Source organism: Sorex fumeus, unplaced genomic scaffold (genome assembly GCF_029834395.1).
Source record: "Sorex fumeus unplaced genomic scaffold, SorFum_2.1 ptg000122l, whole genome shotgun sequence".
Classification (NCBI taxonomy): domain Eukaryota; kingdom Metazoa; phylum Chordata; class Mammalia; order Eulipotyphla; family Soricidae; genus Sorex; species Sorex fumeus.
In genome coordinates this window covers 59,956,796-59,979,063 of record NW_026606179.1, presented here as the reverse complement: position 1 = coordinate 59,979,063, position 22,268 = coordinate 59,956,796, and the positions used below count along the sequence as shown (strand labels likewise).

Below are 22,268 nucleotides of genomic sequence, written 5' to 3'. Positions count from 1 at the left end.
ACCCTTCCAATCCATATGGGGCCACTGTAGTGACCCCCAAGCCCCACTGGCTGTGTCCCCACCCACCAAGCAAGGTGCTGGGCCGGCAGAGCACAGGACTCAGAGCACACATCACCAGAGCAAGTCCCTGGGGCCCCACGTGTGCCAAGTCCCACAGCCCACCCTGGTGTGAGCACCCAGCAAAGGGCACTGCCCCCCACCCAAGAGAGCGCAGCAACAATCAGGACACACGTGAACCCTGGACCCCCAGCCCAAGCTCCGACAATCCCAGCGGGACCGAGACCTCATGCACGTCCCTGCCAGCACTGAGCAGGGAATGGACGGTGCCACCACGGGGTAAGGGCGAGACCTCGGCCAGAGCCGCCTGGACAACCACAGCCACCGGGAAGGGAGGGGACGAGAGAGGGAGACTGCGAAGCCACACTGGGACACGGACATCCTAAAGCATCAGAACAGGACATGCCGAGCGATTCTCTTATGCGGGAGAAAGAGGTTCACTGTGCGCAAGCTGCCCCGGGCATGCCGGCCACCAGCTCCTGGATGACTGAAAAGGAGAGCTACGAGCACCGCTCACATCCTCACACGCGTGTGCATGTATGTGGGTGTGCCTGGAACACACGCCTGCATCCCGGAGACGGAGCGAGCCCGTGGCTGGTGGCTCTGCCCCGCCGACTCAGCCTGGGCTTTCTAAAGTCCCTGCGCACGTCCGCCCGCTCTAGGAAACAACAGACGCGTCTCCCCTCCAGCGAGAGCCTGTGCCCGGCAGGGGTGAGGGCAGGGGTGAAGGCAGGGGAGAGGGCAGGGGTGAAGGCAGGGGAGAGGGCAGGGGTGAAGGCAGGGGAGAGGGCAGGGGTGAAGGCAGGGGAGAGGGCAGGGGTGAAGGCAGGAGAGGGCAAGGGAGGGCAGGGGTGAGGGCAGGGGAGACGGCAGGGTGAGGGCAGGGGTGAGGCCGGCAGCCTGACCCCAGCTACACGTGACCCCGGCTCCCAGGACGGGGTCCCACCGGGAGCAGCCCCCCTGTAAAGAGCAGCTCACCCTGCCTGCCCCGGGGTCCGGCTACCTGGTCCGGGCGGAGGGGCAGGGCGAACCTCTTGAGGGTGGGCACGGCCGTGAGCTTGGCGTTCTCCGCCAGGTGCTGGTCGAGGTTGGCCAGGTAGAAGAGCTCGTAGAGGCTGCTGTCGGCGTAGGCGATGACGTCGAACACGAGGCAGCCGTCCTGCTCGAAGGCGTTCACGTGGTGGTACACCACCATGGCGTCCGCGTAGAAGCGCCCGGGCAGCGGCTGGCCCGTCCTCCGGTCGATGACGTGGATGTGGGTCTGGAGGGAGAGCACGGACAGGCTCGAGCGGGCGGCGAGGGGCGCACCGCAAGTGTGTGTGAGTGGACGCATGAGTGGGGGGTGAGTATAGGTGTGAGGGGGCGGGTGAGTGTGGGGTGTGTGAGTGTGAGTGTGTGGGTGTGTGTGTGAGGCAGGCGTGAGTGGGGGTGTGTGTGAGTATACGTGTGAAGGTGGAGGCGTGGGTGTAAATGGGTGTATGAGGGCGGGTGCGTATGTGTGAGTGGTATGTGGGTAGGTGTGAGTGTGTGTGTGTGTGTGTGTGAGAGGGATATATATGCGATTATGGTGTGTTTGTGAGTACATGTATGTGAGTGTATAAGCATGTGGGGGCGTGTGTGGCTGGCATGTACATGTATGTGTGGGTGCATGATGTGCATATGTGAGCCCGGTGTGTGTCTTCCTGCTCCAGGCAGCTGTGACCTAACCACCCTCTTCTAAAGGGCTGGGGACACGCTCCAGACTGTCCTGGGGTGGGTCACTAATGCCCCGTGAGAGCTGAGAGGGGGACAGACGGCCAGGACAGATGGCTAGGGCTGCAGGGCCCTCCTTCCCCACCATGGGCATGGTGCAGGGGTCACCACGACCTCGGGCTCTGCCTCACAGTGGGTTCCCCCGTCCGGGCCACACAGAAGAGGGCTGAGGACACAGGGGACCCTCCCCGGGGACCTGCACTCACAGGCCGAGGGGTCAGCGGCTGAGTGACCGGGCGGCCGGGAGCGGCCAGCCAGGCTCTGGGGGGCCGAGGCCAGGCCAGGCGGGAACGCGTTCAGCGGATTTAAAGGCTCAAGGGGAGACAAGAGGTAGCAGGGGCAGGGTGGGGGGGCAGTAGGGGGCAGAGGGGAGGACGGGGGAGGGGAATGGGGGCAGGGGGCAGCGGCGACAAGGGTCACACTGCCAGGAGGAAGGCTCTGGGCAGCGGGTGACTCACCACAGCCCTCTGCGGGAAGGGGACAGGTGTCACAGGGCGGCCCCAGGACGAGGGGACAATGGTCGCCCCGGAGCAGTGTGTGGCCAGATTCTACTGCAGGGGGTCTCACTGGTCCTTCTCACACGCAAAGTGACACCAGGGAACAGACACGGTGACGGGCGCATGCGCAAACTCACACGTCTGTCACACGCATGCACACACAGACGTACCCGTGTGCGTACATAGCACACACATGCACATACCCGCACACGTCTACACACCAAGGACACCACTGCTGCCCCCTCGGAGCCCTCTAGAAGGCTGGGCTGCAGCCCCGCCCCCTTCCCGGACCCCCTGCAGGCGGCCGCCCTGCCTCTGAGGCGAGGCTGTACCTTGTCCTCCGGGTGGAAGGTCAGGCACGAGGCCCAGTTCACGCCCCTGGCGTACGCCGTGGCCAGCCTGAGGATGTCCAGCTTGAAGGGCTGTTCCAGGAACACCACGTAGTTCGGGGTGAGCCCGAAGCTGTGGTAGTAGCTGGGGGCCAGCAGAGAGCGGGCGGCGACGGAGCAGAGCACGGCCGTGTGCTTCCAGGGGTCCGTCCCCCGCCGGGGCTCTGCAGGAAAGCACGGGCAGCGGTCAGTGGTCAGCGGTCAGTGGTCAGCGGTCAGTGGTCTGCCCTCCACACCCCCACATGGTTGGGGGGGCGGGTCTGGACCCCTCCCTCGGCCAGGCAGGTCCTCACCCCCCTTGCTGTCCACTCCCCACGGGTCACTTGCGCACCCTCAGCCATGGACAGCAGGGCGGGCAGCCCCCCCCCCAGAAGTGACGCTTCTCAAATGGGGATGCACACGGGGCCTGGCAAGGAGGGGCGGGGCAGGGTCCCGGGGACAGAGGGCACAGGGGCAGTTCGAAAGATGTGTGCTGGACGGACCACTGCTGGCGTCAGGGGTGGGCAGGGTCCCCCCAGGAGCCCTCCTGGCTGGCCCGTTCTCCATGCTGGCCCGGGGCACTCAGTGAGTGGTGCTACGCAGTGCTCGCTCCGTATCACGGTTCATCACTCGAAGCAGAGTTGTCAGGCTAAGCCGAGACCAACCCTGCTGGGGGCTGAGCGCTGGCCACGGGCAGGGAGGGAGAGAGCAGGGCACGGAGGCGTCCACGGCCTCGCCCAGACCCACATACCAAGGAGGCTGCACACACGTGGGGTTTCTCCTTCCCTGCGAGGGTGAGTCACGCACGGCCGCGGGCCTCCCTGCCCAGACCTGGGGCTGGTTTATAATGAGTTCCTGGGAGCGTCCCCGCCTTTCTTGTGGCCACCTGTGTGGCTGTAAACAGCTGACGGGAGGCTGGGCGGCGGTGGGGGGCGGAGGTGGGTGGTGTCACACAAATGGGCACAAAGGGACTGCACGGAAACACACCCTGGGAACTCGAGGAGCGGCTGCGGGGGGCAGATGCTGATAAGGGCTGCCCAGTGCTCTGACCGGACATGACAGCAGGTGCCCCAGAACCCGGGCTTCCTGTGTAATGTGTGGTGACAAACTCAAACCCCAACACCAGCGGTTCTTCACCTGTGGGCCCCGGGATATTCCAAGACAGCAACCAGTAAGGCTCTAAGTGGGTGTCAGGGAGACACAGGCATAAAATGTGGTTGGAAGGGGACCGTGACCCGCAAAGAATGGAGTCAGGCACTGGCTTGGACCACCCTCTGTCAAGCTCCGGCCAGTTCTGACCCTTTTATTCCCTCCACCAAGGCAAGCCCCATCTCCCAAGAGCACTTGCTGCTCCTTCTGACCTCAGGCTCAGATCTGCTGGCAGAGCCTGCTAATTTGCCCAGAAGGTTCTAGCGTCTGTTAAAAAGGGCCAGAGCAGCAGAAGAGAACCAGCAGAAGGAGGAACCCCGGCTGGCACCCCCGAGTTTTGCCTGAGCCCTGTGGAGTCAGCCCTGGACGTAGGGTCTTGAGGTGCAGCACTCAGTCCTGGAAAAGAAGGGCCCGGAGCCCCGCCCCTCCCCCGGGATGTGCACTCACAGTCAGCCTGGGCCTCCGTCTAAGACCCTGTCCCACATGGGAAGGGTCCAGAAGGCCCAGGGGGCACGATGGGGAGTTGAAGGGGGTCCCGGCAGGGCTACGCTCCAGAACAAGCCAGCTAAGGGGCTGCTGGCACAGAAGGGGACAGTGCAACCTGGCATACAAAGGCTTGTTAGACAACTGGGAAAAATGGGTGGACAGGTGGTGGACGGAATGATGGATGGATAGATGGATGGTTGATGGATGGAAGGTGGTGGATGGAGGGGAGGTGGATGGATGGATGGATGGTGGATGGATGAAAGGTGGTGGATGGAGGGGAGGTGGATATATGGAGGGGATGTGGATGGATGGATGGATGGATGGTGGATGGACGGATGGTGGATATAGGGGTGGTGGATGGATGGATGGATGGATGGATGGTGGATAATGGATGGTGGATGGATGGATGGTGGATAATGGGTGGTGAATGGGTGGATGGATGGATGGTGAATGGATGAGTCGTGGATGGATGGATGGATGGATGGATGAATGGATGAATCACTGATGCAGGGGTATATGGTGGGTGGATGGTGAATGGTGGATAGCTGGCTAGGTGGATGGTGGATGGATGGATGATGGATAGATGGATGAGTGGATCAATGAGCGGATGCAAGAATGTAATAGATTAATGAACGGATGCATGCGTTATAGATGGATGAGTGGGTAGGTGAATAATACATGGACGATGGAAGGACAGATGATGGGTGAAGGAATGAGTGATAGACTAATAACAGATGGATGGATTATTGGGTCAGACTAATAACAGATGGATGGATTATTGGGTCAATGAATCAATGAGTGGCTCGAGGGGTAAGTGATCGATTAATGAATGGATAAACTAAGGGGTCAATGAATAGATGGGGGGTGGATGAGTTGCTGACTGGATGTTGGACGGATGGACAGATGGACAGATAAGTGGGTGGATGGATGACGGCTGAGAGGTGGTTTGATGGCTGACCGGCTGGCTGGTGAAGAGATGGATGGAGTGTGGATAAATTAATGAGTTTTTTAATGAATTGGAACCTAAAGAGAAAGTGATCAGAGTAACAAAGCGACTCATGGGCTCCAGAAGGGAGCCTGGGGAGTCCTCTTTCTCCCAAGCGAGAATCGTGAGCTCATGGCGATCTGAGTCACCGAGGGGGATGTGTCAGCCAAGACCTGTGTCATCGGCAGAGCCAGACGCCTTCTGGTTTGGTCTGGTGCTCCGCTGCACGGCCCGGCGCGACCTACCTGGCACGGTGGCTGGGATCTTAAATAACACGTATTTTGTCTTCCCCTTGTCCACGATGGAGGTGCCCATGTTCAGGACATTCCCCGCCTCGTCGTAATGTGGATGCGATGTCGCCAGATTGACAGCCACATAGTTCCGATAGTCAACCTGCAGAAGATGACAGTCACCGGGTTCAGAGAGGGACAGGGCACAGGAACCTCAGCAGAGCACAGCGGGGAGGGCACTTGCCATGCATGAGGCCAACCCCGGCTCCTTCTTCAGCCCCTCTGGGGTCCCCCAAGCAGGGGAGATCCCTGAGCTCAGAGCCAGGAGTCAGCCCTGAGCATGCCAGGCCAGCGGTGGCCCCCGAAGCCTAAATAAATAACTAAAACGCAAAGGGGACGAGGAAGCCCTGTGGACGCCTGGCCTTAGGGTCGGACGACGCCCGTGTTTGTCTCTGCCCGGACAGAAGGCGTGGCCACGGCCCCCTCCAGAGGAGGCTCCTACTGGCCTGGCAGGACCTCAGACGCCTCCAGAAACTGAGCCAAGGGACGTGAGCGCCTGTGTGTCCCTGGCAGTTGCTCCCATCCTGCTGGCCTGCCAGAGGTCCTCAGCGTAGATGTGCGACCTCCTCTCCAGGGCTGGCCTGGTCCTGACTGTGACCCTATAAGGAAGTTAGAGACTTCCCTGCCGGAGGAACCCCGCGACTCTCTCAAAAGATTCTCTAGGATCGGGGAAACGGCCAAAGCATCTCCACCAAGGGGGTCTCTGCCAGCAAATTCCACGGTGCCCCATGTGGACGCGGTCCAGGGAACAGCCGTCAGGGTATGTCCCCACAACGTCAGCTCACGCAGACCACACCTCACACTCTCCCAGCACCCCTCTGCTCCCCCACACTGCAGCTCCTTCCAAGGAAGCCAGAGAGGTAGGACAGGAGCTAGGGGGCTGGCCTGACATGTGGTTGACCCTGTTCCAGTCTCCAGCACCCTACAGGGGCCCCCGAGCACCTCCAGGAGCGATGCCTGAGCACAGAGGCAGGAGTCAACCCTGAGCACTTCCCAAGAACAAAGATGCTTAAAATATTGCCACCAAGGGGCTGGAGCGATAGCACAGAGGGTAGGGCATTTGCTTTGCATGTAGCCGACCCGGGTTCGATTCCCAGCATCCCATAGGGTCCCCTGAGCACCTCCAGGAGCGATTCCTGAGTGCAGAGCCAGGAGGAATCCCTGAGCATCGCCAGGTGCGACCCAAAAAGAAAAAAAAAAATGTGTGCCATCGTGCTAAAAGGCTGAGCAGCAGCTGGTGGCCAGCGACCTGCAAGCGGACGGTGCCGGCCCGGCGAGGACTGTGAGGGCCTGTGGATTTACCCCCCAGTGCTGCCTCGGTTCCGCCCAGGAGAGCAGGAGAGGGGTCAGTTGTGCTTTTCCTTCTTGATGCCTCTCTCCCTGCCTAATGCCTCCCTCTTCAGGGCAGAGACAGGCTTCTGGGAACCCCGGATGTCTCCGCAAAGTCATTGTGCACTGGCAAAGCCCCAGGCCCTGCGCAGGGTCTCTGTAGGGACCACCGAGAAAGAGGAAGTCAGATGGACAAAAGGCCCCAGATGTACTCGGGAGAGACGGCACTGGTGTGTGTTGGAGCCCGGAGCAGCCAGCAGCCAGGAGAGGCTGGGAATAAGGAGGGCCAGGACGGCAGAGCACTGGCCTCATGCGTGGGAGTCCCCGGGCGGACCCTCCCCAGGGGTCCCTAGAGAGAGCAGGGTCGGGGCCTGGACTCCAGACTGCCAGGCTGCCCGTGGCCAGAACCACAAGAGAACAGATTAATTGTGTTGATGATGTGTGTGTGTGTGTGTTGTGGTTGTGGTTGTGTTCTTGAGTACCCATACCCGGTGGTACTCCGGGTCTGCTCCCGACATCAGGGACTGCAGTTTGGGCTGCCCACGTCCAAGACCCGCTCTGGCCCGTTAACTTCTCCCTGATCCCTAAATTTCGGTCATCTGCAACCACCGAGTCGAGGCTCTGTGGACAGGCAGCGTGAGGAGGGGAGGTGTGGCCCTGACGAGCACCCGTGCCCTGGGCACTTCGGGAGCCTCTGCAGGCCGGGCGGCCCTGCCCGGGCACGTCCCCGAAGCAGGGGGCGGGATCGGGGAGGGACTGCTGGTACCTTCTCCAGCGTGTCAAGCGTCTCAGGGTCGATTTTCCTGATGTAGTTGGTCTCCGTGGTGGCGTAGAAGTCTCCCCCACGCCTCATGATGTTGATCAGGCAGTTGTCGGTGAAGTCGGGGATGGTGTGGGACAGGTAGGAGAAGGCTCTGAGGAGAGAAGCGGCCAGAGGCCAGGAAGCAAACGGGGCGGGCGCACGACTTTCCGTTGCTGAAAACACCCGATTCTGGCCAAGGGAGAAGCAGCACTGGGCGCCTCGGGAGACCGGGAGGAAGCCTGAGAACTCACACACGCAGACGCCCCCAGGTGCCTCTACAGGGGCCAGAGCCGAGGCACGACCGGTAGGGTGTTCGCCTCGCACACGGCCGACCTGGGCTCGATCCCCGGCATCCTACATGGTTCCCTGAACCCTGCCAGGAGTGATTCCTAAGTGCAGAGTCAGGAGAAACCCCTGAGCATTGCTCGGTGTGACCCAAAACCAGAGAGAGGAAGAAGGAAGGAAGGAAGGAAGGAAGGAAGGAAGGCAGAGAGGATGGAAGGAAGGAAGGAAGGAAGGAAGGAAGGAAGGAAGGCAGAGAGGAAGGAAGGAAGGAAGGCAGAGAGGAAGGAAGGAAGGAAGGAAGGAAAGGAAGGAAGGAGGGAGGGAAGGAAGGAAGAAAGGAAGAAAGGAAGGAAGGAAGACAGGCAGAGAGGAAGGAAGGAAGGAGGGAAGGAAGAAACAAAGGAAGGAAGGAAGGATGAAGGAAGGAAGGAAGGCAGAGAGGAAGGAAGGAAGGAAGGGAGGGAGGGAGGGAGGGAGGAAGGAAAGAAGGAAAGGAGGGAGGACAGAAGGAAGGAAGGAAGACAGGAAGGAAGGAAGGAAAGAAGGAAGGAAGGCAGGCAGAGAGGAAGGAAGGAAGGAGGGAGGGAGGGAGGGAAGGAAGGAAGGAAGGAAGGAAGGAAGGAAGAAGATGCCCCTTTGTTCAGTGAGCTAAGGAGTGACCCAGCTGGTCCAGAGGCTCCTTTTCCAGCCCCACCCGCCCCCCGGGGGCTCCCCCACATCTGAATGGCTCCTACCAGAAGCAGCAAGGGCAAGTGAGTGTACCAATGAGCTTTAAGAGACTGTACGCGGGGCCCATACTGGTGCTGAGAGCATTTGGTCGTACACCGCAACCAGAGGCAACTACACAGATCACACTTGTAGAATAACCAGATTTTCTGAGTGATGGCTCCATATATGTTAAAATTTAAGTTTAAAAAAGTTTTTTTTATCTGCCCAGGATGGGAGATGCCTGCTGAAAGTAGTCTATGGAGCGAACATGATTGCCACCCAATGTCTTTTCTGCAGACCACAGCACCCAAAAGGAGAGATAGAACAAAAGGGAGTGTCCTGCCACAGAGGCAGGGTGGGATGGGGGATCGGGGGGTGGGTGGGAGGGATACTGGGATTGGTGGGGGTGGAGAATGGGCACTGGTGGTGGGATGGGTACTCGATCATTGTATAACTGAAACCCAAGCACAACAACTTGTGAGTCTACAACTGTACCTCATGGTGTTTCACTAATAAAACAAAAGAAAAAAATAAAAAATAGTTCAATAAAATAAATTGTAAAAGTTAAAAAATAAAATAAAATAAAATAAATCTAATGGTCACTTACTATGATAGGAAAGAGGATTGAAATCTTGATATTTGGTGTTCACTGTGAGTATATTATTGTATGGGAAAATGCTGAGTATATTAATGAAAAATATTAGGAGAATATGCCCTTTATAATCACAGCTTTTAAAATATAAATTTGTAAACAAGTGCTAGGGTAGATTATAAATACTAATTTGAAATGTTATATTATCATCTTAATATTGAGTGATCTGCTTATTTATATGACTAATACAAACTCTTATTATAAAATACACTATTTATAAAATTAAAAGTCACCATATAAAATTTTAAAAAAAAAAAGGTTTTTTTAATTGTATAAAAAGAAGACCCATGGAAGACCCCAGTGACTAGCAAAATAGCCCCTCCCTGCTTCTGACAGGAAAGCATTTTGTAAAGTGTCTGTAAAGTGTTTTGTTCTTGAAGGAAACCATCTCCCTGGGAGTTCAGCACCCCCCCCCAAACACACACACACACACACACACACACACACACACACACGGAGCAAGGCGAAGACAACCAAGTAGCCGAATCCTGGATTCCTGCGTTGACTCGCGCGCCCCCTCCTGGCACAACGGCGCAACTACAAGGATGCCGCTGCGAGGTGGGTCCCTAGCTCCCTCCCTCCCTTCTGCAAACGCGAGTGCAGTGCCCGAGGGCGCAGGTGCACCAGGCTGAGCACGGGGTCCTGGAACTGGAGCGGTGACGTCAGTTCTGGAAATGCAGCAGCAGCAGCAGCCTTGAACCCGCCTAACACAGTGCCCAGCTTCTCTCATGGGAAAGACCTCAGGAAGGGGCGCTGGCCCCCAGTCTGACGGCCGAGCGTGCAATACATCCACTCCGCACATCATAACCCAGATTTATCTCTAACCCCCCCCCGGAAGGCTGAGGCTTAAACCCAGGGGTCCATGACCCAGATTTTAAATGTGTGTAACTGAGACGTCTTCCTTTCAGTCTGTATCTGGCAGTTTCCAGACCCCTTTCAGGGTCTCTTCATGCAAATGCAGGAGCTAAGATTGACCCAGACTTCTCTCTCTTTTTTTTTCTAAACAAAAGAAACCCAGAGCACCTTCCGTGCTCCTTCTAACCCTGCCCCCACCTCCCCGCCTAAACATCTCTTCAGAAATCTCGCCATTCAGCACATACAGAACAGCCTCCCTCCTCTCCCTTCTTCCTGCTGTTTTCTCGTATCTTTTTCACTGTTATTTATCTAACCGCGACTCTGCTAATGAACACTTCAGCTATTTTCAGTTCCTCGTCATAATAAATGACGCGGCCGTGAATAAACTCCCGTGTTTGTCATTCCTGATGCAATTAAGTCTATCTGCGGGCTAGAGGGAAGGTACATTTGTGATTTCGATAAATAATCCCACATTGCTCTCCCCCCAGCCAAGGGGGAGAACAGCTAAGATGCCAGCTGCTCTCGCCTCGAACCGTCCCCTGTACGCCACCAAAGAGAGCCACCCACCCTCGAGAGCCGCCAGAGAGTGAAGCTGGGGTGGCCCCACCCACAAGGAGAGCAAAAGGCAAGACACCCGTAAAACAGACAGTTACTTGGAAAATATGTTTTTGCAGGGGTCCGGGTAGGCCATTGTCCCAAACTCCGACACCACGATTCTGTTCGCCTCGATGTTGGCCTTGTAAGTGTCGCTTCGCAGGTATTTGCTCCTGTAATGAACTTCGCCTGCAAGAGAAGCGTCACTGGGGGCTGGAGTGATAGCACAGCGGGGAGGGCGTTTGCTTTGCACGCTGCCGACCTGGGTTCGATTCCCAGCATCCCATATGGTCCCCTGAGCACCGCCAGGAGTAACTCCTGAGTGCAGAGCCAGGAGGAACCCCTGAGCATCGCCGGGTGTGACCCAAAAAGCAAGAGAGAGAGAGAGAGAGAGAGAAGCATCACAAGCATACACCTTGCCAGGCTATGGGGGCAGAAATGGGTGAGTCCACTAAGACAGGCCCCTCACCCAAGTGACGCGCCCCGAGGCGACGGACTGTGTGTGCGGCCACAAGTGGCTTCGACAATGGGTGGTCCGAGTTCTCTGACTCGTGCCACTTTACAGCTGAGGGAGCTGGCCTTTGCAGACAGTCTGCCATCTCTCTCAGCGTCCGCCAGACCCAGCTGAGTGGTGCTGTCCCAGGCCAGGCACGGTCCCTGCCACCAGGCTGTTCCCCAGTGTCCAGTGCCACCCTGAATCCTCCGCTGACCACTGGACCTTCTGGAGTAACACCGGCTCTCCATGTCCACTAGGGGGCGCGACCTCGGGCCAATTCAGAATGAGGGAAGGCTCAGGACCAGGAGCGCTGTGGGTTGATCTGGACTTGGCAGACCAGAGCTACTGACCGCTTAGAAGCAGGGATCCCACCTGTCCGTTAGCCCCCAGATGACCAAACACCACAGGGTTCTAGAAGAGTCTCATTCCTCCCTGCTGCCGTGACAAATTGCCACAACCTTAGTTACTTAAAACAAGGCGGATGAGTGAACTTTCTATTTTAGTTTTTTTTTCTCTTTTTGGGTCACAACCGGAGATGCTCAGGGGTTTACTCCTGGCTCTGCACTCAGGAATCACTGCTGGTGGTGCTCAGGGGACCATAAGGGATGCCGGGGATTTGAACCTGGGTTGGCCACATGCAAGGCAAACACCCTATCCACTGTGCTATCGCTCTGGCCCCTGATCTATTCCAGAAAAACACCGTTGGACATGGGCGAGTGGGGCTGAGGCCAAGGCCACAGCAGTGCCCCCTGCAGCCTGCCCTGCTCAACCACACGTCCCCACTGACTTATTCTACGGATGCGCGTGTCACTGAGGCTTCACTGAGGCCGTGTTGGAGCGTTGGGTGCGGGCCCATCTGTGAGCACCGTGCTGCCCCATAGCTGAGGGCCATGGGGTTTGGTTGGGGTTTGGGGTCACACCCGGCAGTGCTCAGGGCTTGGTCCCGGCTCTCCACTCGGGCACTGTGAGCCGTGCTGGGACTAGAATTGCGGTCAGTGGCATGCAGGACAAGCACTAACCACTGTACTCTCTCCAACCGCAGGAAACTTTACTTGGGGGAGAGAGTAGGTGCTGGGCCACATGTGGCAGGGCTCGAGACCTACTCACTCCCAGGATTGCTGGGGGGGACCTTGTGGTCAAGGACCAGACTAGGGTCTCTCGTGCACAGCACACGCCGTCTCCCGCTGTCCCCTCTCCCGGACCCCCCTAGGCGAGATGCCATTGAGGTTTGGGTGCTCAGGGGGTTACCAAGGTCGTTACGGATGTCTCGCTTCGTCAGACGGAAAAGGAGCAGGCGGGGAGAAAGAGGAGACGAAGGGGGCGGGGGGCCGTGAGCCAGGGAACCCAGGCGCAGGGCAACAGGTGGGCTCCTGCCGCCCGCCCTGGGACCCTCCCCATACCTCCTCCTCAGCCCAATGGCCCCCACCCACCTGCCCGCCTCCCCGGAACCACACCCGTCACCCCTGCCCTGCTGTGGGCTCCGACGTGGCGTGCTCACCGTCCCGGAGGGTGAAGCTGTGGATAAGTGCCAGCCCGTCGAACCAGTGGTTGTAGCGGCTCTCGCCCACCGTGTGCATCCCCGGCCCGTTACGAAGCAACGTCCCCTGCAGCCAGGCTGGGATCCGGCCTGTGGGGAGTGGGAACGGGAATGTCCTGACACCCACAGTCAGCCCTGAGCTCCAGGCAATGGCAAGTCCCTCACCCCACCTGGGGTCCCTCTTGTCCCCCCGCCAGGCTTTTTGGGAAGCGTCTGCCCCGCCTGGGCTGGCCAGGGTGGACAGAGTGTGTCCCTCTGTCCCAGGGACGTGCTGCCCATGACCAGGTGAGACTCACCAGGGGGCTGCGTGCCCTGGCACCCTCACGTGGAGCGGCGGCAGTGGGAGAGGAGAGGCGTAAAGGAAGAAACTTCTAGAACCATGCTGCCCAAGACAGCAGCCACCAGGAGCTGCGATGGGGCATGGCCGGAGGGCAGAGGACCCATGGAGGCAGGACAGGGGCTGGAAACTGAAGGAGACCCACTGGGGAGCAGCCCCCCAAACAGTCACCGCACAGCAGTGTGTGGCAAAGAAGGCTCTGAAACATGGGCGGGGAATGAAGGGGCAGCGACCCAGAAGGGGGGTCAGGGCAGTGCTCAGGAAGGCCCCCTGGTGGGGCTTGGGGAAACAGATGTGGGGGGTTAAACACAGCTTGGCCACGGGCAAGGTGAAAGCCTTCCCCAGGGCTCTGGGCTCAGGCTGCCGCCGAGGACGGGTGTCACGGGGAAGACCAGTGTCACTATTTCTTTGACGTATTTTCTACTGAGAAAAATTCACCTGGTGTGAAATCCACCACTCTGAAGGAACCATTTGGGGTGGCTTCTTTGAAATATTCAGCTCAGTGGACCATCACTTCTCGATGATTCCAGGGCAATCTCACCCCCCAGAGCTCTGTCCACACCAGTGGTCACTCCCATCCGTCCCCCCTCCTGGCCCCTTTGTCTCCTGAGTGCAGAGCCAGGAGTCAGATGGAGTACCACCAGGAATGGCCAACACCCCCCCACCCCGAACCAAAAAGAATTTAAAATCAAATCAAACTTAAATTTCAAGACAACTGCTCAGCTGCAAAGTTCAGATCTGCCTCTCCGGTGAAGGCCCAGCACCACTACCCTCAGCCCACAAAGAGCCTCTATCCATCCGGCTGAGTGTCCTCCTCAGGACGCCACACCAGAGCACGCTGAGGACCCAAGAGCTCAGAGTCAGTCCCTTGGGGGTATGGTGCCACCAGCAGGTCAATCTGTACCTGTGAGGTGAGTGCATCAGCATCCTGATGGCGCCTTTAGACTTCCAGATACCCCAAAATTGCTGCTGTGCCTTTGGCCAGACCCCCAAAATTTGGGGCAAAGTTTACCAAGAAAGTCACTGTCACTGTCCTCCCATTGTTCATCGATTTGCTCGAGCGGGCCCAGTAACATCTCCATTGTGACAATTGTTACTGTGTTTGGCATATCAAATACATCACGGTGAGCTTGCCAGGCTTTGGCGTGTGGGCGAGATACTCTCGGTAGATTGCTGGGCTCTCCGAGAGGGGCACAGGAATCAAACTCGGGTTGGCCATGTTGGCTGCTTGCAAAGCAAACGCCCTACCCACTGTGCTATCGCTCCAGCCCACCAAGAAGGTAAACGGCTAAAAGTTAGGTATGTGGGTATGTGGGAGACACACCCACAAACCACCTCTGGCTCAGCTATATACTTGGAGGCAAAGCCTCTCTGGTTCCTGATAGACTTGCTTAACGACTATGATCCCAGAGACTCAGAAACAAATCTCGAAACCCAACGGCTTTTGGCAGAAATGCATCCGGTCCTTGCAGTAGGTTACCGGCGCTGGGACAACCCAGATGGGAATAGGTTTCATGCCTTGGCCTGTTCCCCCTGGTGACCCGGTGGCTGCCATCCTCCAGAGGCCACTGGACAGTCAGGTTTAGGCCCACAGTGATGAGGCACACGAGGCCTCACAGGATGGGGATAGAGCTGGCCCTTTCCTCCCCACCCCAACGAGACCCCGAGTCACCACCCATGAATGGCCTCTATGGCTCCTGATCAAACTGCTTAATGGCCGTGATCCCAGAGACTCAGAAACAAATCTCAAAACTCAGTGGCTTTTGGCAGAAATGCGTCTGGACCCCGCAGTAGGTTGCTGACACCGGGCTACCCCAGGGGGGAAAGGGTGCTGTCCCTCAGCCTGCTCCCCCTTGGCGGCTCGGTGGCCGCCATCCACCAGAGGCCACTGGACAGTCAGGTTTGGGCCCACAGTGACGAGACACATGGGGCCTCATAGGATGGGGGTGGAGCCGGCCCTTTCCTCCCCACCCCAATGAGACCCCAAGTCATCGCCCATGAACGGCCTTTCTGGCTCCTGATCAAGCTCTGACGATGATCCCAGAGACTCAGGAACAAATCTCAGAACCCAGCAGGTTTTGGCAGAAATCCCTCCAGATTTAAGTGTTAAAATTTTAGAATTTCAAAATCATGCCGCCACTACTGCAGCCACGTGGACATCATATGTTATTCTTAACCAGCAATAGAAAACAAATTGTCTACTGTTGCCTTTTCAGCAGATCTGAGTGTTGGGGTAAAATCCCAAATAATAACGGTGGGTCTGGTGTCAAAATATTGAATGTGATCAAAAGTAGAGAGATAGTAATGTGGAAATCATCTGTCCCACAGGTAGCGGGAGGGTTGGGATGGGGGTATACTGGGGTTTTGTGGGGTAGAGAATGGGCACTAGTGAAGGTACTGGTGTTTCATTGTATGACTGAGACTTAAACCCGAAAGCCTTGTAACTGCTCTCACGGTGATTCAAAAATGAAGAAAAAAAAAAAAAAAAGAATCGGTCCCTGTCCCAGAGAGCCAGGCAGCAGAGTTAGAAGAATGCGTGACTGTGGAGGGAGCCAGGCCTGAGGAGGGCGCTCTGCAGGTGCCGTGGGCCCCGAGGAAACCACACCAGCTTCCACGGCCTGCACCCTGACACACCCAGTGTGCACCCTGGCATACCCCAGCACACCCGTCATGCACCCTGGCACACCCTGGCATACTCCAGAATACCCCAGCAAACACCCTGGCACACCCTGGTATGCACCCCAATATGCACAGGCAGGAGTGGAGCCCGCATGCACCTCTCATCCCATCCTGGAGCTAATTTGGGGTGCAGACATTTGCACCTCTCCCTCCCACCCTGGGGATCAGTGACCTTTTGCATACTGGCCAGTCGCAGCCTTCCAGAGAGACTGTTCTGGAATCAGCGAGAATGACTCTCACTGAGAGTAATGGGAGTGAGGTCACACAAAGGACCACAGGGCCACAGAGACAGAGTCTGAACTCTGGGTGTCTCCCTCTCCGGCCTCCTGACGCTGCCGCCCTGATTTTACACAAACAGAAACGGTGTCCGGCTGTACACGCGAGTCACTTGCACACTCACCCGTCACGTGGGCTTGCAGGGGCTCCCGCTGCTCTTTCTTATTTTTGCCAAAGATGATATCCATCCTGGGGCAGGAACGGCGAGAGGGTGTCCACAAGCCCCCGTTCCAGCAACGCTCCCTGGGTCACCCCTCCCTCCGCCCTCCTCCTGGAGTGCTCCCTCTCCAGGAGCCTGGTGTCTCTTATGCTTGGTCAAAGGCCAGGTTGGCTGCTCCTGGCTAATCTTTAATCTTCTGATTCTTGCAGACGCTCAAGCAGGCGAAAGTCTAGCTTCTTGCTGGGTTTACATTGCAAACATATTGTGACATTCCGGAGTGCAGTGCCAGTAGTAATTCTGAGCATCACCAGAGGTGGCCCTGAAACCAAAATAAATATTTAAAAAGAATATTTTAAACCGAATCATACCGTAGGATCTTGAGCCTGCTCCTTTCCTAAAAATAGAGGAAAATGATCAGCCAATATGTTGGCTGAGTATTGGAAACATTCATTGTTTCACACAACGCGCACAGCTCAGGCTGTCCACTAGAAGGGAAACAGACACCATTGGCCTTGTTTAGGATTTTCAGGTTTTTTTTTTTTCTACTGTGGCTGAGAAAATCTGAATCAGTAAGATTCGTTACAGCTGCTCTCAAAGAGGCCCAGATCAGAGGCACCATGGGAGGAAAGCTCGGCTAAGGAGAAAGAGAGGAGGACTTCCTGGAAGAGGTTTTGCCCAGCTGAACCCTGGCAAGTGGGAAGGATATGGATAGACAAAGAGGAGGGGGTGACCTTCCCAGGCAGGAGTTGTGTGAACAATGGCCTGGACTGGACAGCTCAGTGGCAGAACTCCAAGAAGCCAGGCCACGAACATAGTTTGAGGTAATGACAATGGCAAGAGCCATTAAAAAAAATCACACGGGGTCTGGAGCAATAGCACAGTGGGAAAGGCGTTTGCCTCGCACGTGGCCAACCCGGGTTCGATTCCCAGCATCCCATATGGTCCCCTGAGCACCGCCAGGAGTAACTCCTGAGTGCAGAGCCAGGAGTAACCCCTGTGCATCGCTGGGTGTGACCCAAAAAAAGCAAACAAAAAAAAAATCGCACGGGCCAGAGAGATAGTACAGTGGTTAGGGAGCTTGCCTTGCTCATGCCTTACCTGGTTTCAATCCCTATGTGGTCCCCTGAGTCCTGCCAGGAGTGATCCCTGAGCTTAGGTCCAGGAGTAAACCCTGAGCATCGCCAGGAAAGTCCCAGAGGGATAGGACAGCAGGTAAGGCGCTTGCCTTGCACGTGGCTGTCCCCGGTTTGCTTCCTGACATTCCATATGGCTCCCTGAGCACCGTCAGTGATCCCTGAGTACAGAGCCAGGAGTGCATAACCCAAGCACCACCCGGTGTGGCCCCCACCAAAGGCCCGTCCCCTGCTCCCTTGGCCGTTGTTGGCATGACCAGGGTCGCGCACACGTGGTCATGGTGCTCATACACACTGTGGGTCACCCTCCTTTAGTTGTGGCATTGCAGAAATTGTCAGCAAGAGTCAGGATAGAACCAAGTGGCCCGCTCCAAGAAGTGGGAGGATTCGATCTCAATTACTCCGGCCGACCCAGCACAGCTTGTGCTCCAAAGACTGGGCCCAAGACAGGCCAGAGTCCTGTTAACAGGCCATCTGCCGGGGGCGGGACTTCTGCTGCTCTGTTGATAGGACGCCAGTCTGCCAGGGGCGGGGCATCTTCAGCCCTGCTGATAGGACGCCTGTCTGATGGGGGCGGGGCTTCTGCAGCTCTGTTGATAGGACGTCTGCCAGGGGCGGGGCTTCTGAAGCTCTGTTGATAGGACGCCTGTCTGATGGGGGCGGGGCTTCTGCAGCTCTGTTGATAGGACGCCAGTCTGCCAGGGGCGGGGCATCTTCAGCCCTGCTGATAGGACGCCTGTCTGATGGGGGCGGGGCTTCTGCAGCTCTGTTGATAGGACGTCTGCCAGGGGCGGGGCTTCTGAAGCTCTGTTGATAGGACGCCTGTCTGATGGGGGCGGGGCTTCTGCAGCTCTGTTGATAGGACGTCTGCCAGGGGCGGGGCTTCTGCAGCTCTGTTGATAGGACGTCTGCCAGGGGCGGGGCTTCTGAAGCTCTGTTGATAGGACGCCTGTCTGATGGGGGCGGGGCTTCTGCAGCTCTGTTGATAGGACGTCTGCCAGGGGCGGGGCATCTTCAGCCCTGCTGATAGGACACCTGTCTGCGGGGGGCGGGGCTTCTGCAGCCCTGTTGATAGGACGCCTGTCTGCTGGGGGCGGGGCTTCTGTAGGCAGCCGTCAGGAGAGCAGAGAAACAGAGATGCCCAAGCGTGTTCTTTGCAAAGCAGAGTCTGGACCACCTCAAGGCCAGGAGCACCTTAGGAGCCCACCCCCAGCTTACCAACGGAGCTCAGGACCATGTCACGGACATCCTGAACCCACTCAAGGTCCCGTCATGTCGTCCAGACTCGGCTGCCCCTGGCATCTCCTGCTCTCTGGTGTTTGCAATATGGGCAGGGGTCCGTTTTCCACATCAGTGGTGGGTGCACCACGTGCTCGCCAGACACCGCACCTCCGTGCTTGCATACCTGCCTGGCTGTGCCAGGGGCACAAGCAGCAGGGCCAGCGGATGCACTCAGCACACGCCGCAACACCACTCTCGACCTTACGTTTGCCAGGCTTGAGCTTCAGCGAATCTTCCACCTGGCTCACAGATGCCCTTCCTTGGATGCTTCCTTTGTGCCAGCCGCCCTGGTAGGCCTTTGCATGTGGAAGCTGCTGTCCTCCTTGCCACTGCTCTGAGGGGCGTAGTCCCCCACCGGCCCTGTGTGGACTCAGTCAGAGGCGCTGTCCAGCCAAGCCTGCCAGGGGTTGAGCTAAGCTGGCATCACCGTGACTTGCTCATTCTGGTCTCAGTAGCTTGTGATGAGACGCGGTTCCCCGGAAGGCAAGCTACGTTTCCAGGGCTCGAGAGACTCGTGGGACCAGAAACTGGCTGCCCTATTGGACCAGGCAGGCATGCGCAGAATGTTGCCATAAGTCACAGAAAGTTCTAGAGACAGCCCTGACCGGGCAGGGACTCTTCCACGTGCCAGTTTACAATGACTAAAGTAGACAGAGGGTCACCTGACTAGCCAGTGCAGAGATCACCAGTGTCACGTGAGTCCATGGTTGACATCAGTGGAAATCAGCCCATTATACCTGTGTGTGAGCATCTATCCATTCTTAAGCCCTCACATCTGGGGGACCCCCCACCCGCCCAGCCTCCAGCCAGGAGCAGCCCATGTTGTCCACAGCAGCTTGCTGTGGCCGGGGTGGGGTCGGTGAGATGCTGCACACTCAGGAGCCCCAGGGCTGGTGCTGAGTGGGGAGAGGAGAGGATTGGAGTTCCTGGAGGGGTTCATGGGCACCTTTCCTGACTCAGGTGGGCATCTCCAGGGCCTCCTCCCCCCCATATAGGTGGGCACCCGGGGGCACGCTGCCTCCGGCAGCAATCAGAGGTCGTGTAAGGGAATTTTACAGAGGGTAAAGATACCCACAGAGGGTGAAGATATAACAAGGGTGCCCACTCTGTCTGCAGAGGGTCCGAGCTGCTCATGGCCAAGCAGGGCAGCCCGTCCACCCCCTTTGCGAGGGAGAAGGTGGGGAGCCCCAGATCTGACCCATGCACACACCTTTTCCACCCTGGCACGGACTTGGGAGATAAAGTTCTTGTTTTGTTTTGTTTTACTCTGGGGCTACTCCAGGCAGAGCTGAGGGCTCACTCCTGGCTCTGTGTTAAAGGGTCACTCCTGACGGGCTCAGGGCACCTCAGGGAATGCTGGGGGTTGAACCTGAGTGTCCAAGACAAGCACTTTCCGGCTGTACGGTCTCTCCGACCTAAGAAACGATTCTTACCCCCTTATTATCATGAGGCAACTGAAGCACCTTGGCTAGAGATCACAGAGCACATGAACACGGGACCCTCCGACCCCACACTGGGGGCCAGGGGTGGGCACAGAGACCACATTTTGCCCAGAATGCATCATGTCCCTCAGGTGACAAAGGAAACTCTGGATCCTCACAGAACAGGGTCTGCGTACCCCCAAGCGACAGCCTTGCTTCACAGCGCTGTATCTCCAAAGGCCTTACTTAGCTGCCTGAAACGGGTTAATATTTTCCTCTGGGAGATAAGGTTATCCTATCTAAATTAATTTACAGCTTTCCAATTAAGTTAACTTCCAAATGGTGCTTCTAATTAGCTGGGGTGACATGAGCAGCAGATAAGGTGGCCATCTCAGATGGGGTTCAAGGTGACAGGCAAGGTCCTGTGAAAGTGGCCGTGCCTGGCTGGGGCAGAGGCTGCTGGCGGTGGTTCCGAAAACCAGGTCTCCACTGGCTGGATCAGGAGCAGGAAGCAGGGAGAGGGGTGGGGGGACATCAGATGACACCCCCGCCCCCCCAAAGGGTCATCAATGACATCATTAAGGGAGGGGCGGGAGCCTCACTCTGGCCAGGCAAGAGGCTCTGCCTCCCATGAGCCCACACTAACCAAAGGGTCCAGCGAGAATCCCCTCCAGGAGGTGGAATGAACGAGGGCAAGGATACATTTGCCCACGCCGGGCAGGAACCCTGGGTGGTCCTCATGGACGCCAGGGGCCCCAGCAGGGACGTTTAACAAAGCTTGAAGTAGCAGAGGTCGGGGGTGGGGCCGAGCAGAGTCTGGGCCTCGTGCCTCAGACCTGGATCCCTCCCGGACACGTCCACTCTGCAGCGTGGCCACTGGACTTTTCTCTGCCTGCCCCCTGTCTGGTCCCCAGACATGCTCCCATTTCCAGCTGGGGTGCACTTGAGCGTGTCCACCCGCTGGGAAAGACTCACAGGTCAGCCTGGCCCAGCCCACAGAAGGTGCTCACGGCAGGCACACTGTAGGGACAGTTGAGTGGACGCATGGGGCCTGCCAGGGTCCTGAGCTGGTTGCAGTGGCCACTGTGGCGTCACAGAGGCACTGCTGGACGCCTGCTGCCCAAATCAGCGGTCAGCAAAGCCATGCACTCCTGGCGTCTCCAGGGAAGGATCCTCTGGGCTTCAGCCAACCCCAGGGCTGCGGGCACCTCAACTTGGCTTACCAGGTCTCTCAGGGACCCATCTGTCTGTCCGTGCCCACTCACCCTAGTCTCTGGGACTCGCCCCTCTTCTAAAGGGCCCAGTTGGGTTCACAGGGACCAAGGGGCAGAACTGTGGAGGGCCAGGACAGCCCCCCCACATGGTCACTGAGCAAAGCAGATAAAAAGGGAAAGATAGGAGCCAGGTGATAGCACAGCAGGGAGGGCATTTGCCTTGCACACGGCCGACCCAGGTTCAATTCCCAGCATCCCAGATGGTCCCCGAGCACCGCCAGGAGTAATTCCTGAGTGCAGAGCCAGGAGTAACCCCTGAGCATCGCCGGGTGTGACCCAAAAACCAAAAATAAGTAAATGAATAATAAAAGGGCTCGGAGGCCAAGAAGACACCACAGACCCATGGGACCTACTTGCCTTGCACGCAGCAGACCCCAGTCCCTCCCTGGCTGGACTCTTAAGCACTGCCAGGCGGGATCGCTGAGCACAGAGCCAGGAGTAAGGCCTGAGCACAGACGTGGGCAGCCCCCCCAAATAAATAAAGAAAGTGACACAAGTCTGGCAATGGGGAGTATTTTTGTAGCATCCATTAGTGTCCGCCAGGGCACGGACCTCTTTTGGTCCATTCCATGGACTCCAGTGCCCCGTGTCAACCAAAGTCACTTTCTGTTGTTTTCCTTTGCAAATCCCCAAGGTCAGGAAGGAGGGTCGGTCGCTCGTGTGTCACGTCCCAAGCTGTCCCAGCCAGAGAGGGCTGCAGTCCCCGCTGAGCGCGGGAGGCTAGACTGGCTAGGCACTGTCTGAGGGAGGAGGCTGGTGAGGTGGGAGGTGTGCTGGGGTGAGGGGTGGGAATCCTTCCACAGGGGGTCTTTCCGGTGGAATGCAGGGACAAGCTGCTTCCTAACTGAGCATGAGGGACCCCCCA

General features: G+C 57.6%; 1 protein-coding gene across 1 annotated transcript in view; it reads right to left on the bottom strand.

The window, feature by feature from the left end:
* BCO1 (beta-carotene oxygenase 1) overlaps positions 1–22,268 on the bottom strand; it is a 59,243-nt gene that overhangs the window by 12,989 nt on the left and 23,986 nt on the right. The window contains exons 2-8 of the mRNA XM_056136734.1: positions 16,259–16,613; positions 12,804–12,932; positions 10,869–10,998; positions 7,680–7,827; positions 5,540–5,687; positions 2,639–2,859; positions 1,061–1,318 (exon numbers count right to left, since the gene is read on the bottom strand). Coding sequence (XP_055992709.1) covers positions 1,061–1,318; positions 2,639–2,859; positions 5,540–5,687; positions 7,680–7,827; positions 10,869–10,998; positions 12,804–12,932; positions 16,259–16,322 — 1,098 coding nt within the window. The 5' untranslated portion in view covers positions 16,323–16,613. The remainder of the gene's footprint in view (positions 1–1,060; positions 1,319–2,638; positions 2,860–5,539; positions 5,688–7,679; positions 7,828–10,868; positions 10,999–12,803; positions 12,933–16,258; positions 16,614–22,268) is intronic.